Here is a 21765-nt window from a genome sequence, read left to right as displayed (position 1 = left end):
GTGTTTTTGTAATGACAGACATGAATTTCACATCTTCTCAGCTTTTACTGCGAGTTCAGCATTCCCTTCTCTGAGAACACAACCAAGGTTCCCAGGCAAAGCTTCCTCATTTTTCCAACTGAATCTTCAAGATGCAAAATTCCCAGAAAAATCTGGATCAGGTTTAAGTTTCAGCTTTCAGTTGCTTTTAAAAAGTGAACTAAAATTCCCACCTAAGTTCCAGGCTCTCCAAGTCATATATCAGATCAACAAAATGCCAGCAGGACAACTGCGCTCTAATTAAAACAAGCTTTTCTCCATTTACACTCCCTCAGTATTCTAGCACTCACCACTCACTTCGCTAGCAAGCTGTGTGTGAAGAGGAGCCACGCAGAGTTTGCTTGCGATCCGAAACACCGGCTCTGCTCTGCCTGGCACACAAGCTAACAGCAAGAATTTCTGCAAACGGGAATTTGGTTCATTCTGTAAGTGAGCCAGGAAGAGTCTTGTTTCCTTTGCACACCAGATCTCACAGGAAAGCATTAAAAAAGGCCAAAAGTTACACAAAAGCAGTGACACCAACACAATGTATAGGATATTCAGCTAGATACCAGCTTCACGTGCACTCATCTGGGTTTTTCAGCAAGAGGAAGGGAAGGGTTAGATAACACACAGGGAGTTAATTCACAGTATTCCTGTCCCAAGAATTTGGGGAAATTTTTCTTTGAAAAAAATATTCAAAAGGATATTCTTTTATCCCTAATAAACTACTGACTGGGATTTCTACAGCAGGAAAAACCTTGGAAGAGACAGAGCTCCTTCCCAAAGGCATCAGTAACTCCTGCTCGGACAGTTCATCTCACCTGATGTTCTCCTCTCCTGCAGCCAGGAAATCTTTTACAATAAAGCAGAATATTCCCAGACGCAGGCAAATGAGAAAGCTGCACTGCAGGAGCAGAAAGCGATTGCAGGAAAAGGACAACCCACAGAGCAAAGTTTTTGTCACCATGTATTCATCTGCATGGAAGTGAACCGAAAAGCAAAGCCAAAGAACCTGTTGAGAGCAAGACTTATTTTTTAATTTAAATGTTTGTTTCCTGTGCACTAACCTTAAAAAGCACGGCTTGCCGTGACTCAGACTGCCCATACCACCCCAGCACTCCCCAGTTTCCACGTAAGCTCTCATTTCCATACAACCAGCACAGTGCCGTACAGAGGCAACACAACCAAGCACCTCTTTGAAAAATCTCATATTTTCCACCATACTGAAACAGCAACATTACCCAACGCCGTCCCTTATCTCTGCTCCAGGAACACTCTTTGCTCTCAGTCACTTCATACAACTGCTCTAAAAGACAACTAACAAAATAAAAGTGAGAAAAAGGCAAGGCACAATATTCCAACCCAGTTTTAAAAAACCCTTTTAAATCCTGCAGTTCCAGTACATGATTAAAACTCCAGCCTTTTTTAAAAAAAATCTCCTAAAGAACAGAAAAATCCTATCATTAAAGAACATTGCCAACTTTTGACCCTCAGCAGCAGTGATAAATGCCCTAGTAAGCAGCATTTGTTAGCAGCATAAAAACGAGTGGTTTATACATACTAATTTGGACTGGTTTTCTTTGAACAGCAGAAGCATTGTGCTGGCCCAAGAGTCAGACAGAAGTCAGTAAATTCTAAAAGATTCATAACTAGCTGTAAAACTCACATCCTTTTGCTTCTAAACCCATAAAAAAAAAACAGAAAAGAAGGAAAAGAAAAGGTTGACCGTATATTCTGTGCGGAGCAGAGAAATCGCGCCTGTTGATGCTACCCAGGAACTGGATGACTTTTACAGAACACTGTGTCTTCAACTGATATCCTGGCTTGAAAAAGCACTTGTCCTAACATATCCTGATGAAAGAGGGCCATTCAAGAGGGGAAAAAACCAGCTGAGGCTTGTCTAATCATTTCCCTCCTCCAGACTTGTTTGTTTGCTTCCTCCCACATGCTCTGAAGGCAACGCAGCGCCCATCAGCAACCCCAAAGCAAAGCAGCCCATCGCCACAGAAAGTCCATGTTCCCTGGGACAGGACTAGATAATAAGTATCATACTGACTAACGCTGGTTCATTTCATTACAATTAAAACACTGCATGCCACCACCGTAATATACATATGACAAAGGCATTAGCTGTCAAATTAAAATGCTGCTTCGCTTACTGTGCGGCTACCATGGTTTGATTTTCAGAGTGAGTCGCAAGTTACTGAGCTACTACTGAACAAGAAAGTCTTTCAGGTGGCTTGGTATTTTTTAGTGGCTAGCTATAATCAAATTCACTGAACACATGTTTCTTACAGATCTCTGATTAATTCCTTCTCTAGGCATAAGCCATAACCACATGCTCGCGTCTCACCAGTACCACTACCCTAACCAGGGGAAGAAGCAGCTTTCTGTCCAATTTTTACCTGGCCTGACTGGCATGCACAACTGAAACCACCCATTCCCTGGATGTCCTTCCAGGAACCCTGAGCAGCACAGCTACTTTACAGGAGTCACTTCAGACTCTCAAATAAATGCAGACCCCATGAGTTCTGTGACAACCCCAGGACCCTGGTGCTCCAGTACAGCTGCAGACCAGTACTGCCACTCCATAAACTCAGCTTACCAAACCAACAGCATTAACCCCCTAAGGCGGGTAAAAACCTATGCTTACAAGCATCTGGGAAATGCTGAGGGTGTCACTGGGAGCGTACTGACAGCTGTGGTGCTTTACTGTATAAAGCAGGGGCCCTTCTGCATCCAGGGGCTGGCAAGGAGAGGGTGCTTAATGGCCACAGCACCGCTGAGAGCAGGCTCCAGCATCTCCTACTTCACTGTCCCTTGCTCCATCCATTGGCTCCGTGCTGCTCAACTTGAAAAGGAAATATTTCTTCCCCTTTGGGAAAGCTCCAGAAGAGCATGGCTGCAACACACATCAATTACATTTCAAGTTGCTCAAGAACACAATAGGCAGTGCCTTTTAATTCTTACAAAATGCCGCCCCCCGGGTCTACAAATGCCAATAAGCAGTCTGTTAAAAATACCAGGTTTCGCAACAAGAGGCAGAGCTCCTCGCGTTACCGGACAGACAGAGCGAGTTGGAAGCCAGCTGCCAGGCACAGAATAGTTTTCCCTAAGCAGCCTGCTTTGCTGTTGTGGCTCAAGCTGTGGTGTGTCCCAGGAAGAAACCTCGTGTGCCTTGGGTATTTTGAGTTCCCTGTTTTAACCGGAAATCTCACATAAGATGTAATCATCTTGCAGGATACAAGAAAACACTCTATTAATATATCTTATAGCTATGTAACTCATCTCAAAATAAATATCCATACACAGAAGTTAGTAGAGAAAACCACTTTCCCTGGGAAGACACAGCCAAGCCTGAGGCTGATTCAGCAGTCCCTTGCTAGTCTAAGAATTAAAAAATAGTATCCAGCTAAAAAAGGCAGAACACAGAAATATCAGTTTGCGTCTGGCTGGATATCCGTGCTGCTCCCACAACTGCTGCAGGATCTCTCAGTGCACAGGATGCCCAAGGAACTTGGCTTATCACCTCACCTGCAACGACCCTCAGTATTTCTGGAGCCATAATGAACGTGTTATCTTTGTGTTTGCCACTGACCACAACCGAGAAGCCCGTTTAGTGCAAGTGCTGATCAGATATGCTTGCTTACAGCTCTACTCTTAGAGCATATCTTAGTGCTGAGTTCACGTAGTGAACACGAGCAGACTTCCACTCTGCGTGGCCTTGCTCTGCATTTTCCTCGGGGATAGGACAGCCCCACACTCCAGCCAGAGGCAAGTCTGAGGGTAGGGAGCTCAGGGAGTAGAGAGGGGAGCTGTTCCTCACACACCCGGGCACAGGCTGTCCTCAGGAGCAGCCCAGCACCACAGAGGACCAAGGCACATGTACCTGATGGGTCAAAGCTTGCTTCAGCTAACATCCAGAGGTCACCTCTGCCTGGCCGTTACATTTAAGTTATATCCTCCTCTCCCAAGGACATAATATTCCAGATGTTCTTTCAAGATATCCACTCCCACCTAGAGCTTTCTTTGCTTCTTCCACCTTTTATCTTGAGCAACTCCCGTGTTGTTTATCTACCATGTACTTGTGCAGCTCAGGCACAGAGCTCCGTGTTCCAGAAAAATTCTGCAGTGAAGCCTTGCCCAGGCACAGGGCCACACCATCACGCTCTCTGGGCACTAAATCTCTGTCAAATTAAGTTTCTTAATTTCCCCCTCATTAATGGAACACAACTCACGCATGGTGCGGGGGCAGAGAAGGTCATCTATCCATCAGGGCTGAGCCAGAGCACTCAGGGGACAGCAATGGCCTCTGGGCTCATCTGCCCAGCAGGCTGCCCAGATGCAGCGTTGGAGCAGGAACCCCCTCACCTGAGCATCCATCAATGCCGTGGTTAGGAGCAGACATGCTCATGCTGCTCTTCCTACCCACTGCATGCAGACCTTTCTCTGTGCCCAGAGGAGCTGCCCTCCTGCAACCAGGTCTGTGTTTTAGGAGGGGAAAAAAAAAAAAAAAGAGAATATTCTCTCAAAATTGGTTGCAATTTTACGAAGACATGAACATAGCAGTGCCTCCCGGTTCCTTGCATTTTATGGCATCTTCTGCTCAAAACGTTTCCAAATTGATAAGGTGAGGAAAAAACAGGCCTCCCAAGCTCCACAAAACTAAGCACACTTCCCTTTTCCACAGCTCCTTTGATAAGGAGGAAGAGAACTGATTTTTTCCCCCTATTCTCCCCCCATGTTTTCTGCTCAGTCTGGAAAAAGCCCAGCTGTCTCAAGGCAATTATGCAAGAACACAAAACGCAGCCCTGGAGAGGGGCCTTCCCGGTGCACCTCTCTGCCATGGTGCCACAGCTCGAGGACCCAGCCAGTCCCCTCGGATGCTCCCGCAGCCCAGCCAGGCCCTCAACATGCCAGAGGGTGGATTTTAAGACAGGACACCATTGCAGTGAGCCAGAGGGCCATCGCACAGTCACACCAAAATAGCAACATCAATGAAACTGGAAATGAGCACATCACGTAGAAAGGAAGATGCGGGGAAAGTAGCAGCAGGAAGACAACGCGGCAGCTGCGTGGCCCCTGCTTCCCAAGCCAAGCCAACAATTAAAGCACACTGACTGCTTGCTTTGGCTTGATGGCAGGCACATCAGATAACGCTTCCTGACCAAGAAAGGGGCCTTCGGAAGGGGTCTGTCTGAGCAACACAAAACAGCACCAGGGAAAAATGAACTTCAAAGCTATTCGCTTGCATGTTACTGTACAACCTGAGAAACAGAAATGAGACCCTTTAAAAGCAGCCCAAGTAATTTCTCATGCTTTTAAAAAAGTGCATTGTGTGTTTCCACATGGCGTTTGCTCTGTGTCACACACCAGTCATGCAGAGTCCAGTGACACAGAAAGATTAAGTGAAACACAAAGGAATTACCTTTACAAATACAGCTGCTGAGTGTATCACCACAACCATCCCTGCTTAACACAGAGTGGGCTGCGGTACAGAGGGATGAGCAGAGTGCTCCCCATGCAGCAGGACTGGGAATGACCCAGTTTCAACACATGCAATGCTGTTTTAAAACAAAGTGCTATTGCATACATGTGTAGACTTTGTGATATGCTGATAAAATGACCTGTAATCAGAACTGCAGGTGCCCACTACACCTGCTAAAGTTGGTGAGAGCTGCCAGCAACACTTGGATTGCAGTGCTCTGCCAAAAATCTCCGTGATGCATCTCAGGCGGAGGCAGCTACCTTCAGGGCAACTTTTGGAAATGTTTGTCTTCTGAAATACTATTTTATTACAAAAATACGTGAGGCAGGAAAGCTCTTTCTATACTTATGGCTATGTTAGGGTGTGGCTTTGTTAGAAAGCCACCACTCTCAAGACTTCCTGAGCTGAAAACAAGTCACCCCACAAGAAGAAACCCAAAACGTAAGCTGCGAACCACAGCAAGGTCTGATGTTCCTTCAGACACACGGAGAACATCTCCCCTTCCTCACAGGCAGCTGGGGCACCATCACACAACTGCAAAAAGTTGCCTGCAAGGGGGCTAGGCAGCAGCCCCCACTGGGGGGATCTTGTAATGCCTCCCCACAGAGGCAAACATCTCCCCATCTATTTCAAAGAAGAGCGAGACAGGCAGGCAGGCAGGAAGACCCAGCAGGCTTCACTCTCGTGTTTTTAGCAGCACAGCAACAAAAGGGGAGTCTGAGCATGTATTGTTCAGCTGAAAGGCGTGGGCCACATCCACAGTGCAAGAATGCTAAGAAGGGTTTGAGACACTGCGGGTCATTCACAGCACCAGATACAAACGCTCCTCAAGCACAAAGAGGAAAAAGAAAAAAATGAAATCAATCATGAAGCCCACAAAAGCTAATTTCCTAACATAAATAGACTGCTGATGATGTGCCTTCAGCCGCTCCTGCGCACCGGGTGAGCGATGCATTGGGCTTGAGCAGCAATTGCCCCAACTCTGCACGGAGCCAAACCGGGTCAGCCACGCGTACCCCACGCTGGGGTGGCACACGGCTCCAAGGGCAGAGCACGACCGAGGCTGTGCCTGCAGGCAACACAGGAGCAGCTCAGATAAACCGTCCAAGAGAAAGGGCAGGAAGAGGGAAGCAAACAAATTAGCAGGATCATTCCTCGTTCCAGCAGACTTGCACAAAGTAAGTTAGCAGAACAGCTCCCAAATGGCCAGGAAAGAGAAAATTCTAGGAATCCCTCGTACTTGGATGGTGAAAAGCCAAATAAAATAAGAGATTGTTTCACAAGGAAGAAGAAATCCTTTTTGCTCATCCCATTAATCGCAGGGTTCAAAAAGGCACGAGGCTGATCACAGCATCACCCAGCTATGCGATGCGCTTGGAACTAACCGTCTGAATCACAACAAGCATTTCTGAGATTCCCACCAAAACATGATGTCATTTTTGTGATAGCCACTGTCTCAGGAGGCTCAGCCCTCTGTGGCAGCCCCACAACGGCCCACCCTGCGGTGAGGGCTGAGCAGTGCTGCTCCATACAGCTACACGGAGTGCCTCACACTTGCCTAGACTCACAGGCTCAAAGGGCAATGCTAGGGAAGGTGGCAGCCAGCCCAGGGCAGGGTGAGAGGCACATACAGAGGTCCCAGCACTAGCAACAACACTGTTTTCCAGCCTAGCGCACCCTCTGCCATGCAGCATCCTGGAATAGCTGACTTCCCTCAGACCACCCAAAACACTGGCTCCCTTCTTTCCCCACACTAAAAGACCCAAAAGACACCCTGTGTTTTCCTACAGGTCACTTTTATGGATATTGTTGTTGCCATGTTACTGCAATAGTTGTTCCATGACTGCAGGTAGGGAGCAGGACAGATCACAGGTCTGGGAGTGCAGGGGAGGTGTCTTGGAGCTGTGGTAGAAGCTAAAGGAGAGGTGTGACGATGCCAGCCCCCAGGGTCCTGCTGTGGAGGGCACACCAAAGGCAGAGCCTCCTGCCCGTGCTCCTGGGCAGGAACCAATCCTGCTCCTGTCCTCCTCCCCAGCCAAGCTGTCAGCACATGGGCCGATCCTCCCGCATTCCTCCCACCAACTCATTGTTTTAATCCTTTAAATTATTTTATTAAATCATCCCACTTCACCCACTCAGTGGTGTCTCCCAGAGACAGACCAGAGAAACAAGTGGAAACTCTCCAACAGCACTGCTGGAAAAGAAAATGAAGGTGAATAATAGTTTCAAGGATTAAGAAAGCAGCTTCCAAGTGGTGCGCGCGAGGGTCAGCCAGGACACAGACAATGGCATAGGAAGCATGACTGAGAACCCTGCAGGCAGTGGTAGCAGAGCAACCCAAAAAATAGCTTAGCTGCAGGGTTTCAGAATGACTCCAAAAAAGGCAGCAAAGACCAGGGAGTACTTGACACATTGGTAATGTGTAAAAATAAAATAAAATAAATCTAGATAGATCACATGGGGTAAAAGCAGAGCGAGAAAAGCTCTAGCTCAACCCTGACACCCCCTCTAGTGTTTAGCTAGACCGCAGCATGCCTTCCCAGCTCCGCCGAGGGTATGCAGCCACTGCCCCATGGGGAGGAGGTGCACCCCAGAAATTAGGATACTGTCAGCCAGGGGCAAAGCTACTTCAAGACAGAAAAGTGTTGGTAAAAACCTCAGGATCGTCCTTCTTTTTCCCCTCCACTCCAAAGCCATCTTTTACAAGAAGAATCAGTGTTTCAGAGAGAAGCAGACATCCATAAGTCCAAGAAGGTTTACAGGGCTGGCAGGGAGATGCCTGCACACTGCGAGCAGCCCCACAGGCAGCAGTCACCACAGGGATGCAAGTGTTGGACGTGACCATTTCGATGGCAGACAGGGCAAACAAACAACCTGGCAACTTTCCGGAAGATCTGAAAGGGACGTTTTGTCCCGTTCCCTGCATTTCTGGATGCCTTGGCCCCTGATCCTAAGCCCCAGAGGTTTTCTGCCCAGCAGTCAGCAGCACACCACCACAGATCCCCCAGCAGCTGCCTTCACTAGCAATTCCTGCAGCAAGGACTTCTTCAAGGTGAGCTGATGTGGTTTTGGCAGGTTTGTGGGTTTGGTGAGTCCCTCTGCACAGGGTCTCTGTGCTAGCGAGATGAGCGTCAGGCACAGACTCCGGGTCCTACAATGAATGCTACATCAGTACCAGGACTTTGGGGACAGTTGGGTGCAATGGGCAATACCTTGCCATACCAACGGCAAGAACCAGCTGAGGTGGGTACAAGCACACAGCACACCGGCTCCTCTGCAGGCATGGTCTGTGTTCCTGCTCCTGTCCCAGGAAGGAGGCAGGGAAACCTACCTCTCGTGTAGCAAAAGATAAGCCTTTGCAATGGCTGCAAGGGGAAGACATCTACGTGCACAAACAGCTCCAGCAAAGCCGTTAACCACTGCCAGTTCACACCACTATGGATATTCATACTTCAAGTTATGGAGAGCTGATGCAGATCTGTCTGGGCTGCACAAGCTCAATGTCATTGACTTCTACCTGGACTGCAACTCAAACTTTCAGACTGGGAAAGCAAGCTCTGCAGAGGAGAGTCCTTCTGATCCTAGATAAACCTAAACAACTAACGGATGCAGTTTGCATCCTAATCCATTTGAGGTTGGGCTTACTTCTGGCTTATTTTGCTTTCTGATTTTTTTTGTGTAGCACCATCAGGAATTCAAATGCTGCAGAGGGATGTGTAAATGTTTGGGAAATAATAAACTCAACACTCTCTTCATTAAAAGTAAAGCCATGACTACAAAGGGGTTCTGTCTATTTCACATTTTCCAAAAAAGTCTTAAGAGCACTTGTCAGGCAGACCACAGCTCTGATTTGTATGAGAAATCCCTGACTCACAGATCTTGGCAAGTGATTATCAAAGATTAAGGTATTTAAAATCAAGAGGCATTTGGAACCAAAATATTTTTCTGACCCAGCTCTAACACCTAAACAAACAGTAACCACACTGGCCTTTTACAGAAAAAAAAATTCAGTGCAAAGCCAGTACCTTTGATAACAGGGCCAGTTTTGTTTTTTTGCCAAACTGCTAAGATTTCGGGAGTGGGGGGGAGAAAAAGGAAAGGAGATTTATATTCAATTCTGAAAAGAGTCTGATCACCACACCTTCAAACTGGCAGACCTCTTGCTGTTACTCTACCTACGTCCAAGTAAACTCGCGTTGCTCAACTTAAAGTCAGCAACAGTTTCCTGGAAAGGCCAGATCTTAAAAAAGTGCATGCTTCCCCTGCTCCACAATCTTTGAACATCCCCACACAACCCACCACAAAATGTAAAGGCCTAATTATATCTCCATCAGCTTCGATGGCCACACCTACGGACCAGAAAGTTACTGAGGGTCACGAGGCTGTGAATTTGCCTCTCCATTGTATGGAGCACGCTAAGGCAGGATGCTGCAGCCTTGCCAGGATGTGATTCAGCGTCCTGTTTTGAACAGTTAATAAAGTCAGCAACTTCTGCCCCAAGATATCCCACCAAATAACTGGGAGACAATAAATACTGCAGCAAACAGGACTTGTCAAGTATGTACTGAGCTGCTGTCCCCACAAATAAATCCTCAAGACAGCTGCCCCAGCTCCGTGCGTCTTCCCAGTACCACAAACGTGGCCATGCAAAGCTGTGGATACAAGCTCAATGCTACCTCCAGCAAAACATGCTCATAATCCCTAAAAATGTTAAAGATCAAGGTGTTAATAAATAATTTTTGGTGCATTAAAATATAATATGCAATAAAGTATAATGTATAAACATCCCCAGCTGTGGTGGGCACTCAGTGCAGCGCAGAAGGACAGCTGTGCGAAGCAAACACACAGCTGCATGGAGAACAGCCCCAACAGCAGGCTGCAGTTGCATTTGCTCTTCAAGTTTCCATACTGAAGAGGCCAGCTGTAGCACCAGCGAGGAATCTGGTTTACTACAGCGATTTTAACCGAACAGCCTCCTTATGAGTCCTCTGCATGTGCCAGCCAGGATGATGCTCTGCAAAGAGTCTGTATGCAGCAATTATCCCTCCTGAGTTGCAAAGGTTGTTTTCATCAACCTGAGGGCTCCACCTAATTCCTGCAGCAAACACAAAAACAACTCAAACCAATGCCCAATGTAACTCCACTACCTTCAAAAGAGATTATTTCCTTCATTAAACTACAACAAAAAAGCAGTAACTAAAGGAACAGTAGAGCTGGTTATCAAACCAAGTGTGGTGGAGCATGTTCATTCCTGGCCAGGTAATCATGCAAAACGCAAAGGTGAGTAAGAAGAAAAGCAAGGGGGACATCTTCTACCCATCACAAACCACCAAAGGCTCCTCAGAGCTCAACAGCTGTGACTTTTACAGCTGAAACATTTTAATGCTGAATAAAACCAAACAGACCTAACACTTCACTCTGAGCATTTCAAAAGATGAGCTAATCGTCCTCTGCCAGGCTGCAGATGGAAGAAAGGGCGCACAGGATGGCATCAGCAAAGAGCGGAAGACACCCAGTCTCCTCTTCTTCCTCTACCACCTCTCTGTTTGGCAGGACACTGGATGCTCCAAGCAGTGCTCTCAACACAGGGTCTCTACGCTCGGCTGTGGCCATGCAGCACGTAAAGGCAGCAGAGTAGCATATGCCATTAGAAGACTCTGCAAATGTATATAAGCCCAAGCGTGAAAACCTTTATCTCCCACAGCTGCTCTTGCCAGCTCTTAAAACTGGGTTTAGTGGTGCCAAACAAGAACAGTTCTTTCCATAACGATCTTCAGGCTTGATCAGAGAGGCTGGAGACGACTAACTCCCAGGCCTTTCTGCAGCAGTTCAACCTCCATCTTCCTGCAGAGTGCCCGAAAACACTCACCCAGCCCTGTTTCTGACCACATTCAGATTGCTATTGGAAAGCCAATAATGCAAGAGATTACAGAATGACTGGCTAAACAAACTTACTTGTGTTTGTAATTAAAACCAGTGATTATCTTGCTGCATTTGCCAACTACATCTGAGAAACAGCCAACACTCACAACGTGAGTGCCTTTATAAAACATCTCCCTTGATCTGGTGCTAGAGAGCCAGCCAACGGCGAGTGATGAAAGTCAATCGGGTTGCACCAAAAAGCACATACCCCATGCTCCCAGAGCAGTCTGCTTGAAAAGAGCTCAGCTCTGTTCTGTCTCCCCCGCACTTGATATCATCTTCTCTGAGGTTGCTCTGAGCTAAAAGGGCACAACGTGGCTCTGTGATAAGGTGGCAGGCACCGTGCACACAAGGCTTGTGTTGAACTCAGTGGACCCCAATCTTGTAAAACTTAAGGCTGTGCTTAACTCTAAGCTAATGCACACTCCCATGGACTTGATGTAACTGTGCCAGTAGTTTTATTAAGATTTGGGCGAGATGTCTCAAGGTCCTGCGGGTGCGCTGCGTCATCAGGGAAAAAAAGGGATCAAGCCACAACATCCCACAGCTGATAGGCATTCAGAAAGGAATATTTCAGCAGACACAGATAACAGAGAATCAGACATGCAAGCTTTTGTTTGTACCAGCTGCACCGAGCCCAACTGGGCTGTTAGATCTGAGTCTGCTCTTACTACTTCTTCTGCTATGAATCTTTACCCACTGGGGAGCAAAAGGGACTCCTCGCTGTCTGCTGGAAACAGTGTGGATGTTACCATATCAAGGCTTCTGCAAAATTTTGGGAAAGTGAAAGAAAAGGAAGACTTTAAAGTGCATTCATGTCTAAGAAAATACAGACAGCAACAATACCTTTGAAAGAAAAGCTGAACCTAGAACATGTCCCCTCCGTCTATTTTAGGGTAGAAGCTGTTTCTGGGAGAAAACAGAAAGAAAAGCACTTTGCAGTGACGGAAACCATAAGGAAGGGCTGCTACTCTTAGACCAGAGTGCAGCAAGACATGTGGCTCGTTATAAAACCATGATACGGAGACATTCCTCCAAGAAAAATATCAGAAAACTCATATAACCAGATCCAAGTATGCAATCTCAAATTAAAATCCTGGAATTTTTTGAATGAATGAAAATAATCTATTCAGCAAGCAGATGAGCAGGTTGTCATAAATGTGTAATTGCACATTCATCCTGTATCGACGTAACACAGTTCGAGATGGCAGCAAGATGGGGTCTTGTTTCTAACAACCCTTCCCTTTTCTAACCATTAGGATCTTTGAGGTCTGCAAAGTCAGGCGCTGGACTGCAGACCCCTGCACTCAGGGCACATGTGACAAAGCACAGCTGTCACCTAAGTCTGCACCAAGGCTAGACCAGGATTAAAAGATTCACAAATATCATAACCCATTCCTGCGTTTTTTTCAGAGGACATCTGAACTCAGCTGTTGGAGAAGCAGCAGAATGAAGTTGAACAATTCTGCCACCCCATGGGCACCGGGTGAAGTTTCAGCAAACTGATCCGGAGCAGCTGCCACCAGGAAGGGGACAGGATCTACCCACCTCCCCACAAGCAGAGCTTCATTTATCATCTGCACTGTGCCCACACATTTTCTTCAGTCCTTGGCAGCATTTCACCCTGAGTACAGCAAAGGCTCTGCACAAGAGCCATCCTATTCTCAAGGTCTACCCAGCGATTTAATTACCAGATTCTTATCCTGAAAATCATATATGGAAGAGCAGCCCCAGGAGACTGAAGGACAGTGGAAGCTCTTGGGATCTCCATATCTAAATTAAGTGCTGCAACATTTTCCAGCGGCCAGTAGAAAAGTATCAGCCTTTAAGCATAGTCTCACTACTTCTACCCCCACAATTTCTCTGGTTAGTGATGGATGTACACACCTGGCTTGCAAAAAGCCAGACAGACCAAAGGTAGCCACAGACCCAATGATCTCCCAATGACTTATCTGTACATCACTGAGTTCATTTGTAATGAAGAGGGATAAAGCTGTATTTCTTCTTTCAACACAAGAACCATAAACACAAAAGAAGAGGCTATCATACGGCTTGGTTCAGTGTTACTATTTAATACAACATGGGAAAAAGCACAAGAATTAAGGATATGCATTGCTATTCATGACTTCAGCAGGTTTCTGCTTCAGCCTTGAATTGTAGAATAAGCCCACAACCAAGCTGGGAGCAGAACCAGGAATCCTGAATTTTGCTTTAACCAATACAAAACGCAGTCTCCACAAAATAAGCTAATGAATTACATTACAGACTGCCATTAAATACCTGTACACAGGAGACCACAAAGCAATCAAACATACACTTCTGACCCACGTGCACGCAAGCAGGACAGCTACCAAAGGCCAGGCTTCCCAGACAGGCTGCAGCCATGACAAATCACCCCCAGGACACAGAAATGGCAAGGCCTGACACTCTCCTGTAAAGGAGCAGCTTTGCTTTTCTGGTCTCTGACTTGACTTGCAGGGTAAAGACAGTCTGTACCCTAAAATCCACTTGCTGCTCCCAAAACCACAAGGTTAACCAGGCTTCAGATCAACTCCACTTTGTCCTAACCTCACTCCATCAGACTGCAACAGAAACCCACTGCCACCAGTGCCTCAGTTTTATATCTCTGCAACAGTAGGTCTCAAAACATAAAATGGGACAGAAACAAGATCAAACTCCAAGCAGCAGCACGAGTGGCTTTGCTTTTACGTGAAACCAGGATAATTAAAGTAGAAAGTAGTAACAAGAAGAGACCAAGCCTGCTGAACCACTGTTGTGTTTTTACACTTTATCTTTCAGATTGTGGTTTACAAGGTTAGAGGGCAAGAGCTGCCTGCAACAGCTGGGTTTACAGTGAAGAATCCACATAATTACCCAGAGCCCCATTAGGCCAGGGTCCCACCAAACTAGCTTTATCATTACTACTTCTGATCTTTGCACAACATCAGCAAGAGAAGCCTTTCTCTTCTCCAGCAGCATATCTTAGAGCCCTCTCCTCCCCCTTGCATGAAGAAAGCAGCTCCACACAACCCCAATATCAAAGGAGTCAAATTCCTGACGGTTAATACCCAGGAATCAGCAGAGCTCTCCCCTACCCACCCTAGGAGCGTATCCCCCTTCCCAACCCAGAGCCCCAACTTCAGAGCGCAGCAGCAGAGACAGAGATGCTGCGATAACAGTTTATGTGCTGTGGCCAGAGTTGATGAGCCATTTTCCCGTTTCTTCCCACCAAGAGAAAACCCACAAACCCTCTTTTATGCTTTCGGTTCATTAAATGCTCATCTCAAAACTGAACTGATAAGGCAGAGAGCATCCCCAGTGCTTAGCTCTCTGCAGACCATGCAATCCCCTCCAGGCAAGCATACATGCTCAAGGCCGGAGTCCAGTGTGGAATCAGGACTCAGCTACATGGCAGACAATTAACAACAGTGGAAACGATGTTTAGTGCCAAATAGCTCTGCTTACCTCACATTTAATTTACGTTCTTCATCACTGCCAACCTCCAGCTGAGGGGAGAAAAGAAGGATACAGAGAAAGTTACATGCTGCTTATTTCCATACTACAACTTTAAAAAAAAATCTCCACACTTGTTAAAGCCATCCCTGCAGTAACAGGTTTTGGGTGGTTGCTTTCCACGCACTTTTTTCTTTCAGTGCTGGGATAAATGAGGCTCCCTGGCCAGATATGCCATCAGCACCCGGTGCCGGGTGACAAAGGGGATTTTAAAGCTATTAGGTCCTAATCCTGCAAGCTGGTCCTAGAGCACAGATCGGTTTGAAGATCGCCAACCTCGACGTCACCAAGACCGCACACACATCGCTCCCACTGAGCACACACGTGAGGGCAGAACCTGTTCCGAGCGAACAACTGCTAACGAAGAGCTGGGCACAAATTAATGCTCTAATTCAGGGTGTGCAGTGACAGCACAAGTGCCCTCCAGTGGATGCAGCCAAAACCGCCTCAGCCTCCAGCACCTCAACCCCAACCTGGCACAGAGGTGGAACTCCACCACATAAACCGGCAGGACCACTCTGCCATCTCTGAGCTGGCACCTCACCAGCAAGGCCACCTCCATCTGGGCGCTGGCAGAAGACATGTCCCGAGGCTAGGACGATGCCCACCTGGTTGCCCAGTCATCAACAAGTCCTACATCTGCTGCCTTCCTGTTAAACATACTTCTCTGATAGCAGGCATGTATTAAACTGGCCACTTTTCTACCAGACACTGGTAGAAAGTCCCCTGGTAGCAAATTTGGCTGCTCAGGTGACATTCACTTTATTTACTCTCCTTAAAACAGAAGCGTGCTAGCTGACTTAAGCTACTTTCTGAGAGAAAGATTTTTGCATTGCCATGCTTTCCAGCCAGCACCTTGAACTTCTCTATTAGCTTCTGGACAAAATTCCGTATCAATGAAAAACAGAGTTGGGGCTAATTGTATCCAGAAATGACCAAAAAAAAAGGCTCAAAGATAATTCTCCTCCTTTGGTCCTGTGTAAGTAGACAGAAGAGGAAGGGCCAGGAGCATCCACTCAGAGGTCAAGGTTGCACTAGGGAGATGGTTGATGGTTTGGACACAAGAAGCAAAGCAGGGATCTTACAGATAGCCCTGCAGTAGGAAAACCTTCAAACTTGCAACACACAAGTGCCTAATGAACCTGGAAGGACACAAACCTTCAAGAAATCATGCTCCATCAGTGCTAACACTCAGGGAACATTTTGTTATTTACTACAACAATGCTTAAAACCCACATCAAGTAAGGGCCACCGTAAGGGATACTTGTTTCCAGGTGGCTTCACAGAAGTAAAAAAATAAGTAAATAGTTTCATGTAAAATGTTCACGGTTGAAGCTTTGTGTGTGTGTAAGGCCTGGACTGTTCCCCACGCCTCCAAGTCAAGGCTCAGGAGGCCAGAGAGCACAGGAGCTGCTGTGTTTACAGTCTGCAAGAACCAAGTAATGCCATGAAAAAAACCCAAATGCAACTGCACAGACCAGATATGAGAAATATAGTCATTTGGAGGAAAAGTGATACACAAATCCCATCCAAAATGACTGTAGCTGATGGTGAGAAACATACCATTGCTATTTTTAGTCTGTTTACACTGTGCAGTGGCAGCGCAGAGCCAGCCTGGCTGGGGCAGCAGGCAGAGCCCTGGGAACACCCCAAGCCCCAATGCCCCCGCCAGCAGACACCCCAGCCCTGGGAAAGACTGGCAGCATTTTGGCCTTTGTAAGGTCACCCTCCCTGTTTGTTTGGGTCTGTCATGTAGCAACCAGGGGGAGGAAAACTCTTCCTTTTTAAACAAATGTGACTGTGAAGTCATGATTGTCACCAGCTGAGGCTCTGCAGCAGAGCCTGCCCCTGAATCCACTCCAGGCTCATCTTTTGCAGAAGCTGACTTGCTTTCAAAGTCATTTCTCCCTGTATTTTCTATTAAAAAGCTGCAGTAAACCCAAAACAAGGCAGAAGCACAAGGTTGCTGTCTGCCACGCTGAGTGCTTCTGCCTTGTTCTGGTCAGAGCATCCCTCTGAGCTGGCAGGTTTTACGATGCACCACACATGTGATGCCATGGACCCGCAGCTGCCTGCCAGCACCATGGATCCCACCACGACACTGACACCAGCGCCGGGGCCAGACCTCCACCAGCTACATCCGCATCCCTCCCTGGGGGCTGTGCAGAGTGCAGCCAAGGCTGGAGGACCAGGAGGTGGTGTGGAAGGGAGATGGCAGCAGAGCTAACAAGTGCACGCAAGTTTGCAAGTGTGTATGAACTACTCACTCCTCCTAAGAATTTACAGCACGCTACGTTAACACGTCAACAAGCCTCTTGCCGGCGGCACCATCCATTTTATAAATTCCTTCAGGCTCATGAGCTAAGAGGCTGCAGCAGCGTACGCACAATTAGCAAGGTCATATGGACAACATTTTCCATTAAAAAAAATCTTGTAATAATTATTCACATAGGATAAAAGCCCTGAAAAGCCATGGTTTTCCTTGCAAGATCATAAAAGACCAGGGAACAGGCTGGCACTTTCTGACGGGATTTTTCTTTCAAATGAACTCTGTAAAACAACATGCTGAATTTGGAAAAGGACGATTTATATTTTTATGGTATTTCATGCCAGAAGGAACCATTCAAACAGAACGGGAGCTGATGTCTTCCTTTGGGAGCCTCCCAAGTACACCTGAGCCACAGACATCAGTGGCAGAAGTGCCCTAGCATGGACAAAGCCAGGTGGCAAGTTTGGGGCAACATTTTCAAGAGGGAAAGGGAGACTCACACGGTCAACCCACTGAAAAAAATAATAGTGAAGACAGAGCTCCTACACAATGCAATGTCTAATGTAAACGTACACGGCAAGGTGAGAGGTGTACTGCTTTGACTCCTCTCCCACCCGCACCAGTTAAACCCAGTCTAATTCCACTACCTGCAACAGGGTTACAGCTCATTTACAGCTGTGTGATGAGGTGGCCACTAGGTCTCATTTAAGACTCTGTCTAAACCAGAGCCCAACAAAATTCCTTTGGAAAAACCCTTGGAAAAGCACAAGTCCTGTCTCCCAGTTTCTCAATGAACACAGCACAATCCAGACACCAGGTCCCTGCAGCCTCAGGAGCCCAAACCACACAACACTGATCTATGTCAAAACAGTTGGCGAAAGGAAGGGATGAGTCACGTCTCTAGTGAGGGCCATGCAAAGGGAACCCTGCAGCCCCTCTGGGAGAGGGAGAACTGTGAGCCTTGCAGCACTGTCCCCTCCTGCCTCCCCCCCATCGGACTGGCTAATCGGGGGAGTCACAGGGACCTGACAGATGACAAATAGGATTGTTTACCTGGCGGGAGCAGGGACAAAGCGAAGCCAAGGGCAGTGAGCACCAAAGGAAAGGGGGGCGGGGGGGGGGGGGGGGGGAGACAAATGCAGAGGGTGGATATGCAGGGAAACGCTGGGCCTGTCTTTGGGGGTCACAAAAGTCATGCGTTAGAAGGAAAAAAGAGGGGCACAGGGAAGAAGAAAAAGAAATTGGGAGGGTGCAGCTGTCTTTGGATTGCGTGCAGGAGCTACAGTGAGGGAAGACAGAAGCCCAAGGCTGGGCAGAGGCAGGAGAAGATGTGTCTGGGGTACAAGAGTGAAGGGGGCATGAGGCAGAGCTGGGCCACACAGGGTGCCTGTCCCAGCAGGGCAGGGATGTGGAGCACAGCATTATGGGGGCAGAAGTACCAGAGCAGCAGAGCTGAGGAGAGGGCAGCAGCATGGTGCAGGCTGCGCTGCAGCGAGGAGTGGCAGCAGACAGCGCAGCACGGGGATGTCGCACAGGTATAAGGTGGAGCAGGATGGGAGCCCCTCCGGCGGCAGGGAACTGCCCATGGCTGCCTTAAGGAAGGGCCAGCATGAGCTTCTCATGGGGAAGAAGCTACAGCAGGTGCAGGGAAAGGCCATTGCAGCACAGGCTGCAGAGGCACAGAGCTAACACAGGGTGTATAGCAGAGCACAGAATCATTAAGGTTGGAAAAGACCTCTAGGGTCATCAAGTCCAACCACCAGCCCCACGCTCCCATGTCCGTAAGTGCCATGTCTACATGTTTTTTTGAAAGCCTCCATGGATGGTGACTCCACCACCTCTCTGGGCAGCCTGTTCCAATGCCTGACCGCTCTTTTAGTAAATATATTTTCCCTAATATCCATTCTAAACCTCCCCTGATGCAGCTTGAGGCCATTTCCTCTCACCGTATCACTTGTTACTTGGGAGAAGAGACCAGCCTCCACCTCACTACAACCTCCTTTCAGGTAGTTGTTGAGAGCAATAAGGTCTCCCCTCAGCTCCTCTTCTCCAGACTAAACACCCCCAGTTCCCTCAGTCGCTCCTCATCAGACCTGCTCTCCAGACCCTTCCCCAGCTCCGTTGCCCTTCTCTGGTCACGCTCCAGCACCTCAGTGTCCTTGTACTGAGGGGCCCAAACCTGAACCCAGGATTTGAGGTGAGGCCCCACCAGTGCATCCCTGGCACAGGAGGTGGTGGTGGCTGTGGAGCGTCAGGGGGCAGCAAGCACAGCTGCTCCACAAACACAGGCCCAGCACGCTGCCCCGGGATTTACCTGGCAGAGCACAGTGGAGCAAGCTGGGCCGGGGTTTAGCTAGGCCAAGCTAGAGTGAGGGCTGCGGCTGGGGACAGCTGTGGGGGAAAGGGAGCTGCGTGGGGGCGAGGGGGGATGGCCAGCGTGCCGTGAGGCAGAGCGGGGAGGGGGCTGTACGGTGCCGGGCCCGATTCCGCCTGGCAGCATCAAGGGGCTGAGGCAGCAGCGGGGGGCTGCGAGGGGCCGGGATGGCCGTGACAGGGGTGCTGTGAGGGGCTGAGCTGGGGCCAGGAGGGGGTGGGGGTCGTGAGGGGCCGTGGGGGGGCAGGGCCGTGAGGGGCCTGGCCCTGCGTGGGGCCGTGAAGCTCCGCGGGCCGCGGGGCCCAGCCGAGGCGCTGCGGGGCCGCGTCCCGCCCCGCCCCGCTCCCCGTTCCCCGCCGCCCGGCCAGGCTCACCTCGCTGGTGCTGGCCGAGGAGGCGGCGCTGGGGGTCGGCGAGCGCTGCAGCGTGACCAGCGCCATGGCGGCGGCGGCGGCGGTGGCGGGGCCCGGTTACCGCGGCGGCTGCGGGGCACCGGCCGCCTCCACCGCCCCGGCGGCTGCGCAGCCCGCCCGGCCGCCGCGCCGCGGGGAGGAGCGAGGGCGCTGCGGCGGCGGGGGCGGCCGCGGGGCGGGGCGGGGCGGACGGCGGAGCACGGCCGGGCCCGGGGACCCCCCACGCGGGGCGAGGCGGCGGCACCCACCGGCCACCCCACCGCACCCCACCCCACCGAGGGGGGTCCGGCCCCTCGGCACGGGTGGGGAGTCGCGGTCCCCACCGCCCCGAGAAGCGTCGGTAGGGACTGAGCTTCACCCCTAAAGCACCTGAAGGGCTTCGGGGCGCAGCAGCCAGGAGCATCCTTCAAAGCGGACGGAAGAAAGTGCGAGGGGTCAGGGGTGCCAAAAGCAAGAGGCAGACGAGTAATGGGGTAATTAGTGTAAGAGGCTTTGCTGGTTGTATGTAAAGCCCTTAATAATTCAGGCTGGTGTGTGACCACCGTTCCCACTCCATCCCTGCCACGCTGCAGAGTTGTGCCAAAGTGCCCTGGGGTCCGAGGGGCTGGTCACCCGGGGCTTGGACACCCTCTGCCCCAGGGGGTGTCTCCTGGCAGCATCCATAGTGTTCCCTGATATACTATGGGAGGATGCGTTGATGAGGCAGCACATGTCATGGACGAGCCTCCTCCTTCATGGCACCCAGAGTGGGATGCCGAGCCGTGGCCTCCCAGCCGCCACCCTCGGGAGTCGGCCAGGCAGCCTGGATGGGGTCGCTCGCTCGCTGGCGATGCTGCTCCTGCCCGGCAGCGGGAGGCATGGCAGCAGCCCCCGCGATGATGCTCAGGGTTGGAAATGTGTGCGAGTGGTGCTACCAAGCATTAAAGGTACCAGGCGCTTAAGCCCTGTGAACCAGCGGACTTGACCCTCCTGCGCCATCCCTGTTGTCCTCCCAGGGTAAAGCATCCTTGTGCTCAGGCTGGCGTACGCCTGCCCATGCCTTTCCTCTGCCTTTTGTGGAGCTGAAGTCCTGTCACCTGCGGCGGGTTGTGCTGTGTGGCTGCAACCCTGGGCCTGGGACTCCAGAGATGTGTCTGCAACCTGACTGTGTGGGAGGCGAGTTCCCATTTAGTTTATCCTTGTTACTTCTCTTACAGAAGCTTTAGGCACAGTAAAATCCCTAACTGTAGCAACTCTGCCCAAGCACCACCTCTGTTTCCAGGGCTGCTTCTGCTGCTGGTAATATCTGCACCAATAGAAACCTGGCTTTTCAGTCCAGAACCCAAAGTTGTGGGTTTTGTGAAGGGAGAGGTAGCTTAGAAAGGAGAAATAAAGCCATCTGACCTCTGAGAGGGGGAAGCTATGCGGCACAGAGCCTGGAGTCTATCAGAGGGAGGCAATGCTGTTTCCCTCTTACCATGTGAAAACTGACACCAAAGCATTCAATTTTCCCAGATTCCGCAGGAATCCAGTGGCCGGGGAGTCCCGTCCCCATGGCCCCATCCGCCCTGACCCGTTGGGACAGCCAGCAGTCACCATGGTGACAAGTGTCAATGATGGCCTTTTGCCATGGACCGTGGTGACCCTGTTTTCTTTTCAAAGAAAAAACTCCGGGGCTGGCTGCCAGCAGTGTGCGGGGTCCGGCAGGGGGGAATCCACCTCCCCGGGGCCAGAGTGAAGACTTTGGCCCCATTGCCTGGGGGTGGGCTGTGATCCCGCTGCCCTT

At 49.6% G+C, this 21765-nt stretch overlaps 1 protein-coding gene across 6 annotated transcripts in view; it reads right to left on the bottom strand.

The window, feature by feature from the left end:
* The window catches only part of SSH1 (slingshot protein phosphatase 1), a 41249-nt gene extending 21126 nt beyond the window's left edge, over positions 1-20123 (bottom strand). For 2 of the 6 annotated variants that reach the window (XR_012663268.1, XM_075110807.1), the window contains exons 1-2: positions 19962-20123; positions 14897-14937 (exon numbers count right to left, since the gene is read on the bottom strand). Coding sequence is in view for 2 of the 6 variants with exons in the window: in XM_075110807.1 (XP_074966908.1) it covers positions 14897-14937; positions 19962-20027 (107 nt within the window). In the remaining 4 variants the exon portion in view is untranslated. The other 4 variants (XM_075110811.1, XM_075110808.1, XM_075110809.1 and 1 more) reach the window with 4 other exon arrangements.
* Positions 20124-21765: the final 1642 nt, after the last annotated feature.

This window comes from Phalacrocorax aristotelis, chromosome 15 (assembly GCF_949628215.1).
Source record: "Phalacrocorax aristotelis chromosome 15, bGulAri2.1, whole genome shotgun sequence".
Taxonomy (NCBI): Eukaryota; Metazoa; Chordata; class Aves; order Suliformes; family Phalacrocoracidae; genus Phalacrocorax; species Phalacrocorax aristotelis.
The sequence above is the reverse complement of the archived record's forward strand: the minus strand, read 5'-3'. Positions and strand labels throughout refer to the sequence as shown.